We start from the raw sequence: 26664 nt of genomic DNA, 5'->3' as shown, positions 1-26664 counted from the left end.
ATGGTATCGAGTCCACCCGTCGCCTTGGGCAACTTGGTTATGAAGTCCATAGTAATCCGCTCCCATTTCCATTCTGGTATCTCCGGTTGTTGTAGTAATCCTGACGGTTTCTGATACTCGACCTTAACTTTAGCGCAAGTAAGGCATTTATTTACGAATGTAGCAATTTCTGCTTTCATGTTAGGCCACCAGTACAGTTTCTTAAGATCCAGATACATTTTATCTGAACCTAGGTGAATGGAATATCTTGTGTTGTGTGCTTCGGTCATGACTACGTCTCTGAAACCATCGTGTTTCGGTGTCCAGATTCGATCCATGAGATAATACGCTCCGCCACCCTTGATTTCTAGATTCTTTTCCATTCCTCTCAGGGATTCACCCGCCACATTTTCAGGTTGTAATGCTTCCTGTTGAGCCTCCTTAATTTGTGTGGATAAGTGGGAATGGATAGTCATAGACAGAGATTTGACTCTCCGCCCAGTGTATTCTTTTCGGCTGAGAGCGTCAGCTACCACGTTGGCCTTGCCAGGATGATAACGAATTTCACATTCGTAGTCATTGAGTAACTCGACCCATCGTCGTTGTCGCATGTTGAGTTCCTTCTGATAAAAAATGTGTTGAAGGCTCTTGTGATCGGTGAAAATAGTACTCTTTGTTCCGTATAAGTAGTGTCTCCAGATCTTCAGAGCAAATACCACTGCTCCTAACTCAAGATCGTGTGTCGTATAGTTCACTTCGTGCGTCTTAAGCTGTCGGGAGGCATAAGCAATAACCTTCCCTCTCTGCATAAGAACACAACCAAGTCCTTGGTTTGATGCATCGCAATACACTACGAAATCTTCTATTCCTTCGGGAAGGGATAATATCGGTGCGGTGCACAAGGCCCGTTTCAGTGTTTGGAACGCCTTCTCTTGTTTCGCTTCCCAGTCAAAGGCCACGCCTTTATGGGTTAATGTAGTAAGAGGTTTCGCAATGCTAGAGAAGTTCTTTATGAATCTGCGATAGTAGCCAGCGAGACCTAGAAATTGACGAATCTCTGTAGGTGTCTTTGGTGCCGACCAGTTCTCAATGGCCTTAATTTTGGAGGGGTCCACGTGTATCCCCTTCTCGCTAACAACGTGGCCCAAAAATTCGACTCTTCGAATCCAAAATTCGCATTTATAGAACTTCGCATAGAGTTTCTCCGATCGCAATGTTTCTAAGACTTTTCATAAGTGCTGACTATGCTCTTCCTTACTTCGGGAGTAGATAAGTATATCATCGATGAAGACGATGACGAACTGATCTAAGTAAGGACGGCACACCCTATTCATTAGGTCCATAAATACTGTTGGTGCGTTGGTTAATCCGAACGGCATCACTACAAATTCGTAGTGTCCATAACGAGTTCGGAAAGTTGTCTTGGGAATATCCCCCTCTAGTACTCGTAATTGGTGATATCCGGATCGTAGATCTATCTTTGAGAAGTAGTTTGCTCCTTGAAGTTGATCAAATAGGTCGTCAATATGGGATAGAGGATAACGGTTTTTGACAGTAAGTTTGTTCAGTTCTCTGTAGTCAATGCACATACGGAATGATCCGTCTTTCTTCTTTACGAACAAGACCGGTGCTCCCTAAGGTGAAAAACTTGGTCTTATGAATCCTTTTTGAAGGAGTTCGTTAAGCTGACTGGAAAGTTCTTGCATCTCTGCTGGTGCTAGGCGATAAGGCGATTTTGCTACTGGGGTAGCCCCTGGAACTAAGTCGATTCTAAACTCGACTTGGCGTTGTGGTCGTAATCCCGGTAGTTCTTTTGGAAAGATATCGGGAAAGTCGCGTACTTCAGGAATGCTCTTGATGTCTCTTAATTCCTGACTCGTATCAACGATGTGCGCAAGAAATGCATGATAATTCTTTTGCAAACACTTTCGAGCTTGGATGCACGAAATGATGCGAAGGTTTGTACTTGATTTGTCGCCGTAAATCACTAATGTTTCGTCGTTAGGAAGACTAAGACGAACTGCTTTTTCAAAGCACAGGATGTTGGTGCGAAAAAGACATAACCAATCCATGCCGACTATGACGTCGAAACTTTTAATTTGGACCGGCATGAGGTTGATTGGGAAAGAATGACCGTCTAAAGTTAACGTACAGTCCATGTATATGCAATTAGTGTTTTCCGTTTTTCCATTCGCCATCTCTACAGTGAATGATTTTTCTAACTTGCTAGGTTTATGTTTAAGTAAGTGAATAAAGTTTTGACTCACGAAGCTTTTCTCCGCTCCACTATTGAATAATACGCATGCATATGAATTATCGAGAAGGAACGTACCAGCAACTATAGTCAGATCAGCTACGGCTTCATCGTGGCCTATAGCCAAAACTCGTCCCACCCTGCCGGTATTTGCTGCCTTTGGACAGTTTCTCTTGTAATGGCCCACCTCGCCACAACCGTAGCAAGTTTGGCCTACACCCGCGCTGGGAACTTGAGTGATCGGCTTAGCGGGATCCTTGCAGAAATGGACAGTGTGTCCCTTTCTGTTGCAGTTGGAGCACTGCATTTCCCGACAAGGTCCATGATGGTGGTAAGTGCATTTGGTGCACTTTGGAAGGTTACCACCATAAGTCTTTGTTGGGTAGGGATTTGTAGGAACGGTAGTAGGTACAGTGACAGCATTCACTGAAACCAGTTGTTTCTTCGCAGATTCTTGGGAAGGCCCACCCTTCCCTTTATTCCATACTCTCTTCCTGTTATTGTTGTTGTTGTTGTTTCCCTTTTGTGGTTCTGGTGTAGCAACCGTTGAGTTCTGATGACCTCCGTAATCAACAAGAGATTGTGTCAGTTCCTTGGCACTTTCAAAAGTGTCAGGTTTTGAAGCTAACACGCTTGATCGAATTTGGGGCGACAGTCCCGAAATGTATCTCTCTATTTTCTTGCTCTCAGGAGCAATCATATCTGGACAGATGATTGCCAGATCGCAGAATTTGTTGGTATAAGTTGCGATATCGGTACCAACCATTCCAAGAGTCCAAAGTTCGTGCTCGAGTTTTTGAATCTCTCCTCGTGGACAGTATTCTCTCATCAGCATGATTTTTAAGCTCTCCCAGCTTATGGAGTTTGCCACTATTAGGGTAAGTACCTTAACGTGGCCATTCCACCAAGTTAAAGCTCTATCAATAAGGGTGAAAGTTGCAAACTTGACTTTGCTATGCTCGAGACAGGAGCGGATTTCAAATACTGATTCTGTCCTTTCGATCCTCTGCCTCAGAGCCATCACACCACCAGTTCCATAAAACATCCGGGGTTTGGCATTAGTAAAGTCCTTATAGGTGCATTCTCTGGGTTGCCCATGACTCTCACCATGGTTGGATAGGTGTGTGCCAGTTCCTGAGCCAGTAGTACTCGAGTTATTGATCTGTGACATGGCAGCTGCTACCGCTGCGGTGACTGCTGCTTGGAACATGACAGCATCAAATTGAGGAGGTGGAGGTGGTGGTATAGGTGCTTCCCCACCGTTGTTTCGCCTTGGGTTCCTACGCGGAGGCATCCTTCAACTATAGGTTGAAAAGATAGAGATAAGAATTCCTTAATATAGAAACTGAATGTGTCTCATGAACTAAATTTCTATAGCCCACAACAGATGATAGTACAAGTCCCAAAATAGAAGAATGAAAGTTATTTGTAAGACTGAAAATATGAAACAAGCATTTGGTTTTTCCATAACATTTTAAGGATTGAATGAAACACTCCACATAGTAATAATAGTGCCACTTATATTAATATAATAGTTGATACAATGATCACGAAAATTTGACCCCTATAAGGGTCTCCGGTTACAAAGTTTAAGAAATTTAAAAACTTTTAGCCGAGGTCCTAACTTATAACAAAATTTGAGAATTTGGCAAGCACTACTTGCGACGTAGGTTGCGCTTGGAGCTTGAATCTGCATCCGATTGCTTCGATTCCATTAGACGCCTATCAAAAGCGGCTTGTTGTTCCCTCAATTCCGCGAGGGCTGCAATCATTTGTGCTTGAAATTCCTCGGTTTGGAGTTGGGCATTGTCCTGAATTCTGTCCAGCCTACGGATGTCAGAAGTGTGAACCTGCACTTCTACGTTGACATCCCGAATCCGGCTAGCTTGAACTCCGGATTGGTAGGACTGATTGGCTAGTTTGCCCACCATTACTGGGAGTGCCCGATCAGCCGAACCTCCGCCTCGGACATCGTAGAAGTCTCGGCACATGCCGTAGGGAGGGCGTAGGTTTTGTTGTTGGCTCCAATGGTGGAGGTGACTTCCTCAGACGGGAGTCGGTCCTTGAAAGTTCCTGACGAAGACGGGAGGTTGTGCGGGAGGTGGATTGATCACTTCCGGCTCTGAGTCGGTACCGGAGTCATCATCCAATTCTATGGGTTCTTCGTCCTCTTCGGGATCCTCTTCGATCCATCCTCCGTTGCCTTGGTTGGGATAGTAGGGGTCGCCGGGGTGGTGAAATCCAGCCATTTGACTGTACGAGAATAGGGTTATAAGAATCGAATAATGTTTGGAACATGTAAGACTAAACAGGTATGTTAAGCTATCCTAAGTAATAGATACTCCTATAGTATTTAAATTCGTGTGTTTGATTCCCGTGATGTTTTGGTAAATTTTGACTTGTTGCTTACTACGAGCAATCCTCGATATATATTGGTCCGATCTCGGACAAATATAGTTGATCATGCTATATTTGTCCCAAATCCGATTACATATATCGAGTCTTAACCGTAGTGTCCAACATGTCTAAATACTTCTTCTATAGTTATAATTATGAAAACATGTTTGTTGTATGCATGTATTTGTATTTGAATGAATTAACATTAAAAGTTAAACGAAACGCGACTTAGGCGTAAAACAAAAATGTTTTATCAGAGAGTATTAGTCCCTTAAGCATTTATAGTTTGTATATCTTATGTGGTTCGATATACTTAGTTCACTATAAACATTGCTCTGATACCAATCTGTCACACCCCCAAACCGGAACGGCGGAAACGTTTGGGGGCGGATGACTTCATGTGGTAGCATAACAAATGAATACATAGTAAAGAAAGCAATACAACCATCATATATATAATTGAAAGTTTACATTGTTAAAAAGTACATGTTCAAAACCAATTACAATATGATGCCAAAATATGAATTTAAACTGACGACGCAGCGTCCCTTCTTCAAAAGCTGTTTTGATACCTGTAATTACTGAATCCCTGGGACATACAAGTAGTTTTGAAAGAGTAGATCAACATATAAGCTGGTGAGTTTCATAAGTATTAAATGACAATGTTTGTTATGAAAATGAAATGTTTTGTTTTTGTTTGTTTGTTTCTAGAAAATCCCATATTTTCTACTAACATAAATGTAGCCTTCTAACAAGACAAATGTTTGTTTCTAGAAAATGTATGTACGTATAAAATAACCAATATGTTTGAAAACATCGTAAATAAATGTATTTTTAATACCTCATGTGAGTTTTATAACCATACTATTGACTCGGAATGCCTATACACAACGTTCTTCAGGCGTTGGAATGTTATGACGTTTGTCACCCCAAATGGTGGACTGTAGCTAACAGTCAAGGCGCGGGTTGTCAAACCCGTATAGATATATACACAAACGCCATGATCCCCCTCCAAGGGATTCTGGTATATAATACAGGACTTGAAATGTGTACTCGAACATACGTGAAGTTAATGTCTCACAAATCTTAGTATAAAAACAGATTTACGTGTTAAAATGTTCGTTTGTTCGTGTATATGAAAGTGACTTCTTGAAAATTTTGTTTCTAGTATGTAAAAGTTAGCAATATTCTCATAAAACTATACCTATTATAGCTTTCTAAAAGTGTGTCTCATTTGTTTAGAAATCCCTAGAAAATGAATCACTTGATATGAAAGTATAGATTTTTATAGTGCCTAAGATAGACACGTATACATATAATCTAAGCAAAATGTTTAGTTTATACATGCATGACAACAATTTATATTTCAAAAGATAGAATGCCATTGTAATATATTTTATATACGATAGTTCCCTATAAAGTTTATAAATCACATATGATTCTATTTAAATTAAAGTGTATAATAAAACTTTCTATATAACACCCGATAATAAATCGTGTGTTTTACTTGTATTCCCCCCCCCCTGAAAGCGTATAAAAGCATTTAGAATATTTAAAAGGGTTAATTAAGGGGTATGAACTCACTTGAAAGATCGAAGAAAGGCGAGATGAAAACCGGGCAGAATTTTTTCTCGGGAAAACGGAATTTCTCGGGATTCTCGGGAATCTCGGGAGCACAAACGACCTTCGGGACTTGAGCAAAGTGACCGGGGCTTCGGGACTTGAGCAAAGAACGTGAAAGAAATGGAGCCATTTCTTCGGAACCCTCGCATCCCTTTTATAGGGGCTTGGAACCGCCTCGGTACGCTGGGCGTACGCGTGCGTCACGCATGACCGGATCCTCGAATGCCCCGGACTCGGATGGGACGGGCTGCTAGCTTCGCATAGGGCAAGACGTGGACGATCCGAAGCCTAGCCCTTGAGTACGCTGGGCGTAACTCGGATAGGCTTGCTGACTCCCCTTCGGATAATACCAAGGATTAATAATTAAATTTATATTTTATTTAATTAATAAACTTCTAAAATTCATATCTTCTTCATACGAACTCCGTTTTCGATGTTCTTTATATCCACGCGTAGGTGAGACTACGCTCTACAACTTTCCTTTAGATTCCGTCGGCAAATTTTGAAATTATTTTTATTATTTATTTTTGAAATGTCGCGTTTAAGAAAATTTCGTTAGAAATTCATAACTTCTTTATCTGACGTCAGTTTTTGCCAGACTTTTTACCGCTGAAATACCATTGTTGAGACCTTCGATTCTCGTTTAGCTCATTTCGGCCAAAAGTCGCTCGATCTCCGATTCGAGTTTTTAGCTATCTGTTGGTAAGCCGAACTTGGAAAAATCATAACTTCAATATACGAAGTCGGATTTGGGCGTTCTTTTTACGTACCATCACGGTTTAATGACATCAAACATAGTAGGTAATTAAAATAGAAACTTTTTGGACATTTTATTTTCAAAGTTAATTTCATTAACTCAAAAGTGGTTACAATACTTGACTTTTTAGGTCATTACAAAGAGTTGAAATATCGGGTTGTCACAATACTAGATCTTTTAATCAGTAGTACGGACCCAATACTATCTTGCACACCTATCCATACTTTCCTCAAGGATCATCTCGAATCCTCTATGTCACCTTCTTAAACTGATACACCATGTACTCGCTAAACAACGCAACTAAACCCACTGAAGCACTTCCTAGGCTTTCCTAGGTTTTCGACCTCACCCTGCCATCAGCTGCTGAAAAACTCCCTATAATGTCACTTAACCACCTCATGAATACAATCTCAAGGAAAAAACCTTAGATTATCCTTCGTGTAAAAGACTCATCCATATTCACTTAATAGCTAACTCACATCAACTGAGAGTTCCACAAAGCACAAAGCAAGCAACATTCGTGCAATACCACTCCATTCCATAGAATAACTAAAGAACCTTCTAACTCACATACTACAACTTATGCTAGGAACTTCCACTCTTGCGGCCGGTTGCCTTATTCACACACATTATACACAATACATGATCAAATAGACTGCCTTTAACAACCTGTTATTTCAAGTCAAATGTAAGTCAAACTCATTCAAATAAAAGTCTAACTACAATCATATACAAGTGAAATCCATATCATAACATTAATATAATAAGAACTTGAGTGCCTTAAGGGCATGTTTATATAAGTTATTATGCATATCTTGATAATCATACTTATATAAGTTATAAATACTTATATATTGAAAACATGCAAGTATATGTTTATATAAGATGTTATGAGTCAACAAAAGTCAAAGATCAAAAATAACTTAAATAAGTAAAACTGCATTAACATTTACATAATTGTAAAGGTTTCTTAATGGTAAAGTTTTCTTAGTTATAAAGTACTCTAAATAGTGAATATTTTGTTTTTATGGGGACTGAAATCATGTGGGAGGACCGAAATCAGCTCCATTGAAATCACCACCGAAAACCTTCGCAGATCCCCACCCTCCTCGGACCGAAATCGGGTTTTCGGTTAGGAATGCAAATGTGCGAGGCCACCTATTATTCGGACCAAAAACTGATTTCGGCCAGCACCAAAATCATTCTGCGAAGGGTCCCATATATGCACCGAAATCATTTTTTGGACTACTTTATGGCCGAAAACTCTAAAATATTAAGATATATTGTGCTCCCAATGTGATAAATTACTTCAACCGCCTCACTTTTTCCCCCTTATATATATTCAACCGAATTCACATTCCCCATTTCTCATTTCACTCCACAAAATCTCGACATTTTCCCCTCAAAGGTGTTCTTAGCATATTCAAAACATATATCCAAACTTCACAGGAGAATCCAAGCTCTCAGTTAATTCTCAAGAATTAATTTGGCAAGTCTCCCTAATATCATCTAGTGATATTTAGCACCTAAATTAATAGTTTCAGTAAATTATATACAATACCGTGTATAAATATTTTTAGGATACGGCTATCATTACGTGTTCTAAACCGAAAGTCACCATTTCTATCCCATTGTCTAAACCGTTATCACACTTGAGGTGCGTTCATACCCCTACATTTTCATGATTTTCCACTGTTTTAGGGGGGAATACAAGTGTTACACAAGAAATTTTGTGTTAATCATTAAATTTTTCAATATTTGTCAATCGTTGCAATTATATATATATATATATATATATATATATATATATATATATATATATATATATATATATGTTGAGTCCTGTTATGTTGCGTCATGGGCTTGTGTTTTGTATCCGAATTGAGCCTGTCCATCCATGATTATCTAGTAGGGTTTTACTATAAATAATGCATGCATGTATGCATTAGACATGTTCGTGATTATCATTAATTATTGTTTTGTAACCCTAAGCACCTCTATAGACAAAGTTCTTAATCGAGCTCTTCTGAGGTGTTGAAGTTTTAATCATTCGACATATTTAAAGCCATTCTTGTGTTCATAATTACGTTCTTAATTGTTTGCCTGCTTAGAATCTATCGATCCTAATAGAACTTTGTTCTAACATTTGGTATCAGAGCAGGAGACTGTGTGATCAATACACATTACTTTTGTGTTAAGAATTCTGTGACAACCCAAAGTTATTCCGTTACATTACCCCATTACCGTTAATGGAATATTCCAATGTATAAAAGTTCCGTTAATAAGAGGTCGCCAAATAAATAAATGTTTATTTATTTATGTATTATGTCGTTATAGTCGTAATAAAGTAAATAAAAACACTTAAATTACATTTCCATAGTAATTTAGAAAAAGTTAGTTTTTATTATTACGACCACTAAATCGGGTGCGACCAAAAGCCCCGTATAACGACATTATCGGGTAGAATTCCTCTGAGCTCCAACGCCAACCCATATAAAAGGGGGAATGGACTTCATTCCACCCCTTTTCACACACTCTCTCTCTATACTCTCTCTCTAGGCTCGTTTTCGACTCCAAAACCGCGATTTCCGACTCCTAAGCGTAAGACCATCAACCCTAACTTGTTCTATGCGTACATTATTGTCTTTTTAGCCTAAAGATCACATGATTGATACATGAAAAAGGAGTTTACGGCCTAAGAGCCTCCTTAGGCCGTAAACACCCAAAAAGTGGCCAAAATGACCCAAACTTGTCCCGTTGAGCCTAGGAACCAATTAAGGAATTTGGCTAGGAGTGTTTAATCATCAAAACACAAGATTTTAGGGCATAAAAGAGAGTTTACAGCCCAAGCACATGCTTAGGCCATAAACACCTCTTAAACTTGTAAAAATGCCTCAAAAACACTCCCAAACCACCCTTAGGCTTAATACATAAATTAGGGGCTTGAAATTTAGGGTTGGGAACATTTAAAAACAAGGAATATGGGGTAAAAAGGAGTTTACGGCCCAAGCAAGTGCCTAGGCCGTAAACACCCCCAAACATGCCAAAATGATGGTTTTAATTCCCCCAAATGGCCTCATACCTCATTATAAAATACTAGACGTGATATTGGGGCTTTAAACTTCAATAAACTTAAGGTGTAGGAGTTCACGGCCGTGAACTCCCTTAGGGGTGGTTCATGGGCCGTAAACTCCCTAATGGGGCCTTTAAAGACCCTAAACCCATTCATACCTTTTGGATTTGGACCTAGCAAAATTCCACGAACAAGAATGAGCCCTTAAAACACCCTAGAACCCCTCACCATGAGTTTACGGCCGTAAAATCATGGGGAGTTGTCCCTGGGCCATAAACTCTAAGTATAGAGTTTACTCTTAGAGAGTAAACTCCATTCCTAAGCCATTTGAGCCCTTAGTTGTTACCCGGGACACCCCAAACACTTAACCAAAGTGTTTTCCGCTCCTTAGAGTGCGTATACTTGTTAAATTAGTATATAATGTACTAATTGTATGTGAACATATGTTATCATATGTTAAATAGGTCATTAAGTGTGTCCAAGTCTTTACTTGACACCGAGCACCCAACCGGCACCTGCGTCGGATCCACTTACACCAGGTGAGTTCATACCCCTGAATGAACCTTTCAAATGTTTTCACATGTTTTATATGGGGGGGGGGGAATACAAGTTAAAAATGCCAGTTATCATATCAATCACATGTGATTGATAACCCACATGCACAAGGATTTACCACACTGTAAACTGTTTTACCAAGTAGGATACTAGAAAAGGTTTTCCTAAAGGTTTTCACTTATTCAAAACTCTTACTTATACTGTTTTATCAAAGTTCATTTTAAACTGGTTTATGAAAAGTTTCCAAAGGATTTCTAAAGGTTTTCAAACTTATTTTACAAAGGAATACCAAGTCGTGATTTTCTGAATATATAAAGGTTTTCCAAAGTTTACGTCTATGTTTTTATACTTCTACTTGGTTAAGATACCACTGCGTCTTTTCTGTTTAGTTAATACTTCCACTTATACTTGAGAACGCCTCCACTTCACGATACACTTATACTTTATAACGTTTCCACTTCGTGATACACTTATACCTGCTAGACGCTTATACTTGTTCACACTCTTACTTAGTGATACGTTTCTACTTCACTTATACTTGATATCGCTTCTACTTCACTTATACTTGGTATCGCTTCTACTTCACTTATACTCGATACGCTCCTACTTCACTTGTTGTCGCTCCTACATCGGGATACACTTACTTTTGGCACGCTTATACTTCGCGATTCGGATATTCCACACTGTACACTTATACTTCACGATATGAATCCACTTGTTACACACTCAAGCATAGTTAGATGTATGTCTATGCTTGTTTAGATGCATATAAGTAATGATTGAAGGACTTAGGAAGGCTTGTCCGCCCTATTTCCTTTTCTTCGTTGAGATATGGTTTGGTGGGATCGGATGGCCGTCCGAAGGTCGTTTGATTCATTAGTTATTTGTTATGGATATGAGCATAGATATATAGGGTTACTCTAGTCAGTCCAGTTATGAGTCTCTACCTCTAGTTCAACACTTACATATGAAACCCACTACCCACTAATTGGGATGCATCTTCGGGACACAGCCTTCTCCGTCGTCTAGTTGGTAACCAGAGTCTCCTGTAGGGAGAGCGGACATTGTGTGTATAGATCTATACGGGATTGACACCCCCGCACCCTGACTGCCATCTACAGTCCACGGCCCACCAAGCCAAGGGGTGACAAATGTCATATTTTATAGACGCTTGTAGGGCGTCAGGTACTCTAGTGTCGGTTAGTATGGTTACGAGTATCCCAGGTTACCTTATAATTGATGGCCTTAAGGTAATGGTTTTTCACCAGCAATTTACACTGTATGCTGGAACCCACTCTCGGAGTCACACTGTTTTAGACCTTGCTAGACGTATCATTCAGTTGACACTGTCTGGGGTCTGTGTTCACTGTTTTAGACCTTACTAGCTGTACCTTTCATTTGGTATCGTCTGGGGTCTGTGTCTCTTTCTGTTAGACTGAGCCAGGCGTGTCGTTCATTCGATACTCTCCTGGAGTCTATGATTCCTTTGCCTTAGTCAGCAGTCCTCACTGCTGAGGCATATGTTATTTTCCCTAATATTCTCCGACTTTCTTAAAAAGCAAATCCCGTATTTTGATAATGAAAGTGTTTAAGGGAAAACTACTTTTTACCACATAACTCTGACCAGTCTTGGTAGAAGACTGCTTTTAAATAGAAAATATAGGATTTTCTGGAAAGGACTCTATTTCACTGTATACTTGAAAACTACTACTTATATAAAGTTATTTGTATAAAATGTCACTAAATACTTATGAACTCACCAACATTTGTAAAAATGCTGATACTCGCTTTTCAAATAACTTGTATTCTCAGGTTAGCATTAGACAGGTACATCCCCAGAGCTGTTGATGAAGATAGCTTAGTACCATGCTGTACTTACTTATATTTACTTGTATTACTTTGATGTAATGTAATGTAATCCATGTAAAACTATTACTATTAATGCAATGGTTGTTGTACTTTGAATACTATAATGCATGTGTTGTGATACTTGACATGACGTCATCCACCCCAGAACGTTTCTGCCGTTCCGGTTTTGGGGTGTGACAGATTGGTATCAGAGCATTGTTTATAGTGAGCTAAGTATATCAATTCATAAAAGATATACAGCCTATAAATACAAAAGGGATAAAACACTCTGACTAAGAATTATACTTTAAAATATAACCATATTTTACCAAAGTATAAGAACATCCAAAACCTAAACACTCGAACACAAGTATCACAAGAAGAACAATAATAAAAGTCTTCGGATGTTGAGCACTACAGTCAAACCTGGGCAGTTATGTAATCGTAAGCTGGAATAAATGTAACCTGATCAACTACATTTATTCGAGATGCGATGAACATGTGCTTGGGAGTGATAGTGGTGTGCAACAGGTCTGAAACTTACCAACTAGGAATGCTAGAGCCAAACATCAAGTCAAAATACTATAGGAGTATTTTGGAACACTAAAAGATTCACACTAATCCCAGAATCATAATCAGAAGGTAAGAAACAAACAAGAAATTAAAATACCATAGGGGTATTTTAGGATCCATAACTAACCTTGTGTGAAGAACTAAAAAGATCCTTATTGATATACCTACAACTACAGATGGTATACTCCCAAGGTTATATATAATAAGGATCCCATAGTTTAAGAATGTGTGGTTTCGCTCTACTTCCTTTTCCTCGTTGGGATGTGGATATAGAGTAGTATCATATATTCGAAGGCCTATCGGATGAAAGCTATATATGATTTGTATACCCTGTGTAATCATAGTAGGACTCGATATGGATCATCCAATGAAATGTTAATAATCTCTTAGGATTCTTTAGACATTTCCATTCTCGCACGAACCCCGTAGAAAACCCTATCCACTTCAGTGCTTGACAGCAGAGTTGATTCAGACCCAGAGGAGGTTCATTGAGAAGATTTCCTGTTCGGAAATAAATGAACTGGGTCGAGACTATTGAATTCACCAAGTTCCTATATCTTTTTAGGGACATCGGTGAGAAATTCGCCTAAACTTTCGAGATTCCCAGTCATCCATCATGAAGTGATGACACCCGGAGTCGGATTCGGAAGTGAGGCGGGGTAGAAATTCAATATGTCTTCACAAAAGAAGAACCCTAGGTAACTACCTGAAGGAAACCAACGCCGATACCAGCCAAAGATACGAGGCAGACAGAGGGAGCCAGTACATGGAATCCGAGAATTGTCTTTTCCTCTTATTCATCACACTAATAAAACCGTAAAATAATACAATTTAGTGAGTTAGTGGTTACACTACTCACGCCATGTGTTAGGTAAATCGTCATTTCCCGTTGCCAGTTACACGATTAGAGCGGATCCCCGCACCTCTATTGAGAATATTTAGCCATAAGCCTTTATGAGCCTCTCTTTCCGCGGTTTCATTCCGAACTGTTCTCAAATCTCTCCAGGCCGGAGAGTGAAAACCTTTCCCAGTATAAAGGTAACGTAGTAGGAACGACTCTCATCTTATGGCATTTTTCCGATACTCATACCCCTACCTTGCACACCAGGACTACATCATAGGGATGTAGGTCGACACTCAGACAACCAGTACCCAAGGCACGGGAAAAATTTATGCCTAATGCAGTCAGGACATATATGTCCGGGGCTAGCCATCGTCTCTCATTATCTCATATTCCTTTCCATGTAGGAAAAACCATGCCACCGAAGAAGCATAACCAGCCCACAAGCAAGAAACCTACACTACTAGAAAAACAGCCTTTTACGACGCTCATTGCGCGTCGTAAAACGCTCAGACGACGCGCAAATGCGCGTCAAGGAAGGCCCTGTCATAAAGAGAGACGACGCGCATTTACGACGCGCGGTTATGACACGCAATGCGTATCAAGGAAGGCCCTATCATAAAGAAAATGACACGCATTTGCGTGTCGTAACCTTACGACGCGCGTGTTTATGACACGCAATGCGTATCAAGGAAGCCCCTGTCAAGAAAGGCCACGTCATAAATGAAGACGACACACATTTTTGCGTATCGTAATTTTAAATTTTTTTTTTAAAAAAAAAAATTATTTATATATTTACTAATTTTCAAATTAAATTTGCATTTCATGTCTCATAATAGAAAATAAAATACCATATATAAAAAATACCATACATTGCACAGAAGTTAATGTCATACAAATAGTTGTTGCATGGAAAGATAAAATAAATCAATAGACGTAAAAAAAATTTACAACCTAATAGTTCTAATAACCTAATGTGTGCCTCACTGTAAACAAGATATGTGCTGATTTTTTTAAATGTGTGTCTGACTTGTCTCCACTCTTCCTTAATAACACCACTCAAGGACTCTAAATCTATAAAGTTAGTCACAGTATCTATATTGCCTGCAAAAAAACATAACTACAAAATAAGTGCTGTCTAGGATCAACAATGTTGCCAAACTAGTAAGCATAATAAAAGTATAAATATATAATACAACAAAAAGTTGAGTAATTTTACAAAACAATCCTTCAAGTTGTTATAAAGAATAATGACTTTACCATACCAGTAACATCTATTGTTGAAGATGCAACAGGAAGCATTGGATTTGGATAGTCCATGTGTAAGACATTGATCAAGGCCCAATGTTGCCATTGATCAAGGTGGATAGTGTAAGCACAGTTACTAATTTTCTTTGAATTACCTATAAACATGTAGAAACATAATATTTAAATAAATAATGACATTTTATCTACAAATGACAAAATATGACCCTCAATAATAGCATAAATGGTTCATTTTCCTATAAAAATATATATCATACATTGGCATCATGTTATTTGAGTATTTCCCCAATTAGTAAGCCACCAAATTAACTAAAAAATAAACAGAAGAAATTTCATTTGTTTTGTTTGAAGGTTATTCACATGACCTTTATTAACTTCTAGTCTAAACTTCAAAACCATCAAAAACGGCAAGTTAGTTTCTATTATAACTTTCTAACCCTGGTTCAAAAGACAAAACAAGATTAAAGATAGGGGCTCAAGCGTCATTCAAGGTCAGCATACCTAGAAGTGTTTTTCCTTCTAGATGCTCCAAGCTGGCACCGACACCTATCCAGATGTGGCTCATCTTGTCATTCCCTGTCCACTAAGTTCCACTAGTTTCTTCATAATAGCCTAGGGCAAGAAAACTCATATGAGAAGGGAATATTTCCAATAAGTTGATTCATTGACAGATCAATGTAATCTTTTATCATATGAAATTCTTTTTTTATTGAGTATAAGAATCAAGAACAATACCCTGTAAAATATCAAGTGTTCTTAGATTGTTGTGATATCATCAGAAAAAGTCATGGGTTGTATGGATCCATTAAGATTGATACTGCTCAGGATTGTTGTGATATCATCAGAAAAAGTCATGGGTTGTTTCTCTTCTGTTGTTAACCCACAGGAGTTCTGGAAAAAGTTGGTCAGGCTAATAACATCCTGCAACATAATAAAATAGAACACTATGATAACTTGATAAGGACAAAGATGTCTGATATGTAATAAAGATACATGCATGAATCAACATGAAAAGCTACCTGATCACGAAAACCAGTGAACTTGTACTTTAAACCATCTTTGATTCTAACAGCAAGCTGATTAGTCCGTGGAACTTTCATCCATGTAAGACCAGAAATATCAGATTTATCAACTTCAACAGCCTTACCACCTCCTTGTTTCTTCCATAATATACCACCTGGATGAACTTTAAGTTGACCTGGATTCTGGATTGTTCAGAAAGCATGTTAGAAAGTTGTAGGGAGATGGACTAAAGGAATGAGAAGATTAGATTGGAAAATAAATTACCAGTTTCAATATGAATTGGTTATAAACATTTCAGTTTTCATAACATGGTATGTATCAATTTGCAAAGATTAGTTACAATCTGAACAACATTAAAAGATAGATGAGAGGAAAAAACATAAGAAGGCTTCAATTGAAAACTTATCTCCATCAAAGAATCTTTCTGCATCAAATTAAAAAGAAAAAAAAAGATAGTTAAAAATCAAAATTGTCATATACCATGAGGAAGAAATTTGAAAGTAATTAACAAAGAGGAACCTCATTTGCACCAGTTGTGTCATCCACATGGAATTCCAATATGACATCATTCTTTCCTTGTAGCTGTGTTTGGGAGACATCAGCTATGGAGACTTCAAATGCTTGCTTTGAACCAACAAGAAAAGACAGCATATTGCCTGAAAAGTTTCAGAAAGGAAGATACTAGTATGAATAACATGTTAACTAGTTTCATTTACATCTCAATATTACTAAATGTGTGTTGCTCCACAATATACTAATTTGGAGATTTTACAAAACAAGATAAGGATAAAGGTCTCAACCATTTAAATCAACTTCTCCCAAGTTTTTCCCACTAATAGAAAGCTGTTTCTTTTCTGTTGTTAACCCACATGAGTTCTGGATAAAGTTCGTCAGGCTAATAACATCCTGTAATATAATAAAATAGAAAACTATGATAAGGAAAAAGATGTTTGATATGTAATAAAGATACATGCATGAATCACCATGAAAAGCTACCTGATCACGAAAACCAATGAACTTGTACTTCAAACCATCTTTTATTCTAACAACAAGCTGATTAGTCCATGGAACTTTCATCCATGTAAGACCAGAAATATCAGATTTATCAACTTCAATAGCCATAGGGTTGTCTTCAACATCCTCCCCTATTGTGTTCAACATCCTACCCAATAAAAGTGAGTCCAACTTCTGTAGAGTTCTTCCCAGCCATATCTGTAACGTACGTTTGTGATGACTGTATCAGTACAGATGATGTACACGTATATGTCCAGCTGGCAAAGTAATATAGGATAATGATGAATGTATATGAAGGGTATCTTAGTAATCTTACCTCCACACCACGACACATCTCTTGTATAGCTGATAGCACTGGTAAGCTATCCAGAAGTTGGAGGTACTCAGACAAGACCTGGAATGTCTGTACATAAAAAGATTGTATATTTATTATTTACAATGCTATGATAAAAAGAAATTCTAATATATATATATATATATATATATATATATATATATATATATATATATATATATATATATATATATATATATATATATATATATATAAGGGGAGCTGATAATTCCACATCTTTTTATACATCCATGGATTTTTAAAGTAAATTGACAGTTATGCCCTTCATCATCTATCTTTAGAATGCAATTAATTTATTCAAAGGATGCATACGCTTTATTTTTGATAAACCATTACACCAAATAAACTCATTCCTCATCTCACAGTGCTAGAGATCCCCTTGAACCACAATCTCCAACAGAATCCTATCACCTGTGACCATCATTTTCACCTACATATGCTCTTTTCCTAATGCATTTCTAGTAATTGACAAAATACTTGACTATCTACACTTGATGTTACCTGCTTCTCTAAAAACATTTAAAAACAAAAGTTCACTACATTTAGAAGTGATTCTTGTCTCTAATCTTGCATATTAGAGAAAATAATCAATCTGAGTTTTCATGTGATTAGTGGCTGCATCTTTGCAGGTGCCTTTTTCTATATCAAAACTAATAGCTTCTGGACTTGGGGCATCTGTTCCAACTGAGCAATTGTTCAGAAGACTTATAATCACACTTTTGATACCCTTGATTTTGGGGAAGGTAACACCTTTTATTGTCACTTTTTAAGGCCCATACAATATCATAGTTTTTAGTCATTCTGTGTAAATATCATGCCTTTTCTTAGAACCATAGCAATTTTCCCCCCACATATGAAACAGGGGCATCTGCTAAAAACGAGAAAATTTTGTGATGCTTCTCAAACTATATCCATAATACATCTCAACAACATAAAGATTTCAGAATCAGGGATTGATGGTTACCTTACCCTATGCTTCTTACTTTTTTTTGTATCTCGTCCAAAGAATTAATGTGGATTGCATCTGTTTGTTACATGGTATTTCACAAGTGTTGAGATTAAAAAAGTAATTGTTGGTTTCGTTTGACAGGCTTTTCGGGAATCCTTTAAAGGTGATATTTCTTTTGTCTATATAATTTACGAGTTGTTGGGATATTCTGATTTAAGAACCGGAACCATAGAACCTAGTATGTCTAAATCGATATCCATTCAGCTTGATAATACCAATTTCAATTTCAATTTCATGTACTCTATTGTTTACTGATCCAGATCCACTTATGATGATGACATGTTAAAAGCCATGTCTCTAAGGGATTGAAGAAACGAGCATCATACCAAAATCTACAAACAAAACTAATAAAAGATAGAGATTGTAACACACCTCGAGAAGTGAACAATTGACCGTCTGATTGAATTCATCAAATCTTCCTTGTCGTTCTCAGATGAAGTGTATTAGGTCAAAAGCTTGAATTCCAATCGTCGCCATAGTCGTCGGCATTGGGCGGTGAATCGCCATAGGATAGCCATGTCAGGATTTGGGTTGATGGGTCGTTCGACAAGAAGGTAATAGCCACGCTCTGCGTAGGGTCATGGAGCAGAACGACGATAAGAGGGAGTACTGATGATATTTACCTGCGTAGGGTTAAGGAGAAGAACGACGAGAATAAATGGCATGTATGATGATACGATGAGCACAGAGACCACAATGGAGGCGTAAGAGCCTAAGACGACGACGGTGAGCAGAGCGATGCGATAGAGGCGGGACTATGGAAGGAAGGATGTGAAAGCATAAAAGGCATGACTTAGGGTTCTGGTGGGTTTGCTAAAATTTAAGGGCCGGATTGAGTGAATTAAAGTGAAGTATGGATTCAGATTTTAAGGTTCAATGGTGGTGGAGGTGGCGGTGGCGATTAGGGTTTACAGAGAGAAGGAAGGAGTGAATGAAGGGTTATATTGATGAGAGAGGGTAGAAGCGGGATTCTTCAAAATTTTAGAATTTCACGATTTCGTTTTCCCCCTTTAAAAACGCGCGTTTAAGAAAAAATATAAAGCGACATTTGAAGAGGTCACACGTTTAAGATAAGCGCCCTCTGTGTTTGTATTTTTTTTCTTTTCTAACACTTATTTCAGGGCACGCACAAATGCGTGTCCACTATCCTTAAATTTTTTGAAGAGATGATACTTTTTTAATGTCACTCTCTAATGCGTAACATAAATCAAAGAGCGTCGTGTTTTGCGCGTCGTAAAAGGCTGTTTTTCTAGTAGTGCTACTCTTTTATTCGATGAAGCTACGTTCCAAGCTGCAGTCTCAGCAGCCGTAGCAGCTGTCATGGCTCAACTGAATGCTAACAACGCCAATGTTAGTAAGAGCCCTATTGGAAATTCCGATGCTAGCAATGGACAACAACAACCAACCTCTGCATACCCAGCCGCCCCAGAACCTCACTCAAATCCACTGAAGAGAAAGATCAAGATCGAGGAGGGAAGTACCTCGGCTTAAGGACCTTCCGAAGGGCAATGAGCTGAGATGGTCAAATTCCCTACCAACCCTTCCATTCCTACACCTAGGAGACCATACTTAGGAAACCTTCCCCATTGCAGCAAGTGCAACTACCATCATCATGGTGTCTGCCGGGAGCTCTATTGTGCTAGGTGCCACATGTTGGGGCATACTGCTCGCGTCTGCAAAACCCCGGTTGAGTTCATTACATCAACCACCAATGTGGCGACCCGTACATTTTTCCACCTATATGGTGAAATGGGACACTTCAAGAAGGACTGCCCAACCGAAGGGAAAGACAAGGACACAAGAGGAGTCTAACTCTACTTCTTAGGAAGAAGCATCAAGGAACCTGGTAGATTTTTGGTACGTCTTACGATCTCAGATAACTAAACTGAAAGCATTAAAAGACTAATTCAAAATGTAAATACTTCCCTATTAAGGCGAAAGTCGCAACACTGTTATAAAATTTAAAATTCATTAGGTAAAACAATAATGGCTAGACGTATGCGTTACGACCATGTATAGTTAAGATGGATAGACCTAGAGTGAGTGAATGCCGCCTCATTTCCTGTTCCTCGTTTGGTTGTGGATTTAGGGCGGAGTCGCTCAGTCAACAGTCCTCCCCACCTTAATTATACATGACTAGTATATCTTAGGCGATTATAGAAATGCCTCGTGAGAATCCATTCATGAAAAGGTACCCTATTGAGAACACTTAGGACTCTCTATAGTTCTGCGTCGACTCTATCGGTCCAAGTATCCGCGACAGTGATACACAGGATGAAACCCGAGACGCCTATCTCTATCGATCTTCATTATATATCATGTCGAGGTATGCCAATTTCGACGACTCTATCGATCATGGTTTGACTTCGTTCAGCCATGTGTAAATCCTTAGTGCTGTGTAAAAAGAACTTTCTCCATAGCCCTTTCAGCAAATAAAGTTTCTTCCGAACCTAAAACATAACACAAGTGATTAAACTTAATGTGATCCGTCAATCGGCCCTCTTACCTCAAACTTTCTGAAGTACCCGAAGAATGGTACGACGCGCTGTTGACCGACCTCTCTTAGTCATATGGAATCCGAAGCGAAAGACTCTTCAAGATACTCCAGAAGACAATAACCATCCGAAGCACACTTCGTAGATCCCCCAGAAAGACCCTTCGCACCTCGCACACTAGGTTCGTGAACCCAGAGAATAGAACTCATAGGAATGACCACTATAACCAGGAATAGGAGTAAAGGTGGTATATAATTGAGATCAAAAAGATTTAAGATGTGTGTTTCCTCCTTACTCCCTGTTCCTCGTTGGGTTGTGGGTCTGGGGTGGAGTCGCACAACTGAACATCCTGCCGACCTCAATTATATACGGCTTGCATACACCAAGTATTAGTGGTTAAGCCAAGTATGAGCTCTACCACGAACCTCATAGTAAAGCCCTTCATCCTATTCCATAAAATAGGAGCTGGAGTCAAGAGAACCACTGCGGGTTGAGCTACTATAATGACCACGAATCCGAAATTTGTTGTCATCCCGGTTAAGCCCACCTAGTAGCTAACACCCTCAGTTAGTAAAGAGTTTAAAGATCCGATTGATGAGAACCTATACTCACTAGATTTGACCTAGATCGAGAAAACTCAGAACCTTCGGAAGAGTAGTTGCGGTAGATGCTCGCACTACTCAGGCACTTCGTCCACCCTGTTGCAGACAAGTAGTGCCTATAACCCTCCACCCTCTCGCATGGAGGAAATCTTCGTTGCCCTGTAGACGATAGACTTCATTCTCCGAAGTAAACATTAGAATACCGAGAACCACAGGATAACCTCCGCAACCAAGAATCCTTTATCAAAGTGCGAAAGTAGTTGCGTTAAGCCTCATGACCCAGATCCCGAAGAGATTATAGGCTTGACACCAGCCTTGGTGTTAGTCGAGGCGTTATGCAGGAGCATGCGCTTTCCGCACTAGAATAAACCAACACCTTGGAAATTAGGGCACGTCTCGTGAGATTCATTGGACTATTAGGTGTTCCACGAATACTATCTCACGCAGAAATAGTAGGACCACCTCCCGAGATAGTCCAACACTCGTCTGGTGAAACCCTATCTCCCCGACCCTGAGGGTTTCCGTATCTCAAGATTAGTTGTGCAGGTTCACTCTACACAAGATTGAGATGGACACTCTACAACAAACAAAAAACCATAGTGACACAACCCATTCGATGACCTAGGAAGCCTCTAAAAGCCAATTGACAGGAAAACGCAAAACCAAAGACAACCCGAGCTTCCTAAGAACCAACCTAAAGAACTACACATCCAGTACGACAGAGAACGTTAGGAACTGCGTAATGGCGATCACGCCAGTGATGATCTTGCCATAGAAGTACACTATGTTCTAAGTACTGAAAAGCTCTACCCTTCCGAGAGCTTAGGACCATCTGAGAATCCTCATGGAGAATTAGTCCAACCCTTTTCAGACCGCTACTACTTTCGGATATTCCACAAGTTTCACACTCGATCGATCCACTTCTTAGACTCGATATGTGATTTCCCGATGTCACTCTTTGTATCACACTCATCCAATAGAAACCATTGAGAACCCTAACCTCGTAGATACACCAGTCGGAACCCACTAGCTACACGAGACGAAATCCGCATCCCGTACGTGAAAGTCTGTTGGAATGACAAACACAGACCAGAGTTCACATGGGAATACTAGGACAAACATAATAGGAAGTACCCAGTTACCTCTACTTGGACATTCATACCTACTTCCTTGCCTAGAACTGAATTTCGGGATGAAATTCCCTCTAACGGGGGGATGATGTGACAACCCAAAGTTATTCCGTTACATTACCCCATTATCGTTAACGGAATATTGCACTGTATAAAAGTTCCGTTAATAAGAGGTCGCCAAATAAATAAATTTTTATTTATTTATGTATTATGTCGTTATAGTCGTAATAAAGTAAATAAAAACAATTAAATTACATTTCCATAGTAATTTAGAAAAAGTTAGTTTTTATTATTACGACCACTAAATCGGGTGCGACCAAAAGCCCCGTATAACGACATTATCGGGTAGAATTCCTCTGAGCTCCAACGCCAACCAATATAAAAGGGGGAATGGACTTCATTCCACCCCTTTTCACTCTCTCTCTCTATACTCTCTCTCTAGGCTCGTTTTCGACTCCAATACCGCGATTTCCGACTCCTAAACGTAAGACCATCAACCCTAACTTGTTCTATGCGTACATTATTGTCTTTTTAGCCTAAAGATCACATGATTGATACATGAAAAAGGAGTTTATGGCCTAAGAGCCTCCTTAGGCCGTAAACACCCAAAAAGTGGCCAAAATGACCCAAACTTGTCCCGTTGAGCCTAGGAACCAATTAAGGAATTTGTCTAGGAGTGTTTAATCATCAAAACACAAGATTTTAGGGCATAAAAGAGAGTTTACGGCCCAAGCACATGCTTAGGCCATAAACACCTCTTAAACTTGTAAAAATGCCTCAAAAACACTCCCAAACCACCCTTAGGCTTAATACATAAATTAGGGGCTTGAAATTTAGGGTTTGGAACATTTGAAAACAAGGAAATATGGGGGTAAAAAGGAGTTTATGGCCCAAGCAAGTGCCTAGGCCGTAAACACCCCCAAACATGCCAAAATGATGGTTTTAATTCCCCCAAATGGCCTCATACCTCATTATAAAATACTAGAAGTGATATTGGGGCTTTAAACTTCAATAAACTTAAGGTGTAGGAGTTCACGGCCATGAACTCCCTTAAGGGTGGTTCATGGGCCGTAAACTCCCTAATGGTGCCTTTAAAGACCCTAAACCCATTCATACCTTTTGGATTTGGACCTAGCAAAATTCCACGAACAAGAATGATCCCTTAAAACACCCTAGAACCCCTCACCATGAGTTTACGGCCGTAAAATCATGGGGAGTTGTCCCTGGGCCGTAAACTCTAAGTATAGAGTTTACTCTTAGAGAGTAAACTCCATTCCTAAGCCATTTGAGCCCTTAGTTGTTACCCGGGACACCCCAAACACTTAACTAAAGTGTTTTCCGCTCCTTAGAGTGCATATAGAGTTGTCCCTGGGCCATAAACTCTACGTATGGAGTTTACTCTTGGAGAGTAAACTCCATTCCTTAGCCATTTGAGCCCTTAGTTGTTACCCGGGACACCCCAAACACTTAACCAAAGTGTTTTCCGCTCCTTAGAGTGCGTATACTTGTTAAATTAGTATATAATGTACTAATTGTATGTGAACATATGTTATCATATGTTAAATAGGTCATTAAGTGTGTCCAAGTCTTTACTTGACACCGAGCACCCAACCGGCACCTGCGTCGGATCCACTTACACCAGGTGAGTTCATACCCCTGAATGAACCTTTCAAATGTTTTCACATGTTTTATATGGGGGGGGGGGGCGGGGGAATACAAGTTAAAAATGCCAGTTATCATATCAATCACATGTGATTGATAACCCACATGCACAAGGATTTACCACACTGTAAACTGTTTTACCAAGTAGGATACTAGAAAAGGTTTTCCTAAAGGTTTTCACTTATTCAAAACTCTTACTTATACTGTTTTATCAAAGTTCATTTTAAACTGGTTTATGAAAAGTTTCCAAAGGATTTCTAAAGGTTTTCAAACTTATTTTACAAAGGAATACCAAGTCGTGATTTTCTTAATATATAAAGGTTTTCCAAAGTTTACGTCTATGTTTTTATACTTCTACTTGGTTAAGATACCACTGCGTCTTTTCTGTTTAGTTAGTACTTCCACTTCGTGATACACTTATACTTGAGAACGCCTCCACTTCACGATACACTTATACTTTATAACGTTTCCACTTCGTGATACACTTATACCTGCTAGACGCTTATACTTGTTCACACTCTTACTTAGTGATACGTTTCTACTTCACTTATACTTGATATCGCTTCTACTTCACTTATACTTGGTATCGCTTCTACTTCACTTATACTCGATACGCTCCTACTTCACTTGTTGTCGCTCCTACATCGGGATACACTTACTTTTGGCACGCTTATACTTCGCGATTCGGTTATTCCACACTGTACACTTATACTTCACGATATGAATCCACTTGTTACACACTCAAGCGTAGTTAGATGTATGTCTGTGCTTTTTTAGATGCATATAAGTAATGATTGTGTAACAACTCAAATTTTTCAAACAACTTTTTCATTTTTAAAACATAATTGTTTCTATTTTAAACAAGGCATAAATAGTTTAATTATTCTGTCAAGTACAATTATTCAAAATCCCAAGATCATAAAGACAATCTTCAGTGTGTCTCGATCATGCCGGCGCCTTCCCACGGTCCTCGCTAGTACCTGAAATACATGCACAACAACTGTAAGCATAAATGCTTAGTGAGTTCCCCAATATACACTTACGCACATACGCCTTTCCAGGCCCTGACCTTTCGGTCCTCATTACAACGCCTTCCGGCCCATAACATAATCGCCTTCCGGCCCATAACATATTGCCTTCCGGCCCACATATCATACATAGCACATATAACAATTAACTCACCACATATAGCATACATATCACATAACATATCCGACCTTCCGGTCACACAGTCAACCCTTCCGGGTACAGTATAGTGAGAAGACTCACCTCGTAGAAACTGAACGCTAGCAAACTCCGAAATGACTCGTGCACAACCGACGAGCTACAACCTCCCTATAGCATTACATATCTCATTAATACTTATATCTTCTAAGTGTGACTATCCCTAAGAAGTCAGACTTAGGTCAACTCTGGTCAACGGTCAACTGTCAACTCGACCGGACTCGGCGAGTACCATGACGACTCGGCGAGTCTGGACGTCTTCCAACTTTCTGAGATTCCTTATCTACTCGTCGAGTACCCTCCTCGACCCGACGAGTTACTCCTGGAAGAATCGCGGGGCCACCCCGACTCCACTCGCCGAGTCTGAAGAACAACTCGGCGAGTCCCAGTAAATCTTCAAGCTACTCGCCGAGTCTGAAGAACAACTCGGCGAGTCCATGCCATGCAGACGAGCAACTGCTTCCTGAATTACGTGTGGTCCCGAGATATACAACCATGGGACTTTCTGGACTTCTAAACATCTCATTACTGGGGTATAAACGTTTGGGTAATAACATAATAACCCATCTAATCACTAAATGGGTTTCATAAACCCTAACTTCATAAACACATCAAACAACAGAAGGGAATCCGAAATATTACCTGGAATATGCCCTCTCTGTGTCTCCAAACCGCAGAACTCGAATCCTTTGCTGTTCCTTTAGCCAAAACCTTTCTCCTCTTTGCCCCACAACCTCTTCAAGCCCTAATATCCTCCAATCTTGCTCTAGATGCCCACAACCGTTTAGGGTTCCTCTCAATCGACTAAAAACGAACAATGACGGCATATAAGAGCATTATATACGATCCAAAACCGAACGGCTAGGGTTTCTGCTGAACAGCGTCGACTCGCCGAGTCCATATCTGGACTCGTCGAGTCCAGTCGTGGACCCGCGACTAGGTCTGCGATCCTACTCGGCGAGTCTAGGCTCCAACTCGCCGAGT

The 26664-nt window shown here is 39.4% G+C and overlaps 1 protein-coding gene across 1 annotated transcript; it reads right to left on the bottom strand.

Moving 5' to 3' along the window:
* Positions 1-16198: 16198 nt before the first annotated feature.
* On the bottom strand, positions 16199-16872 carry LOC128126257 (FACT complex subunit SSRP1-like). The gene is made up of 2 exons (XM_052764008.1): positions 16709-16872; positions 16199-16613 (listed from the first exon to the last, which is right to left on the bottom strand). The coding sequence occupies exons 1-2, from the start codon at positions 16838-16840 to the stop codon at positions 16491-16493; spliced, it is 255 nt and encodes an 84-aa protein (XP_052619968.1). The 5' UTR covers positions 16841-16872; the 3' UTR covers positions 16199-16490.
* Between the last annotated feature and the right edge of the window lie 9792 nt (positions 16873-26664).

The sequence above is a fragment of the Lactuca sativa genome, chromosome 5, assembly GCF_002870075.4.
Source record: "Lactuca sativa cultivar Salinas chromosome 5, Lsat_Salinas_v11, whole genome shotgun sequence".
NCBI lineage: Eukaryota > Viridiplantae > Streptophyta > Magnoliopsida > Asterales > Asteraceae > Lactuca > Lactuca sativa.
This window is presented reverse-complemented; position numbering and strand designations above follow the sequence as displayed.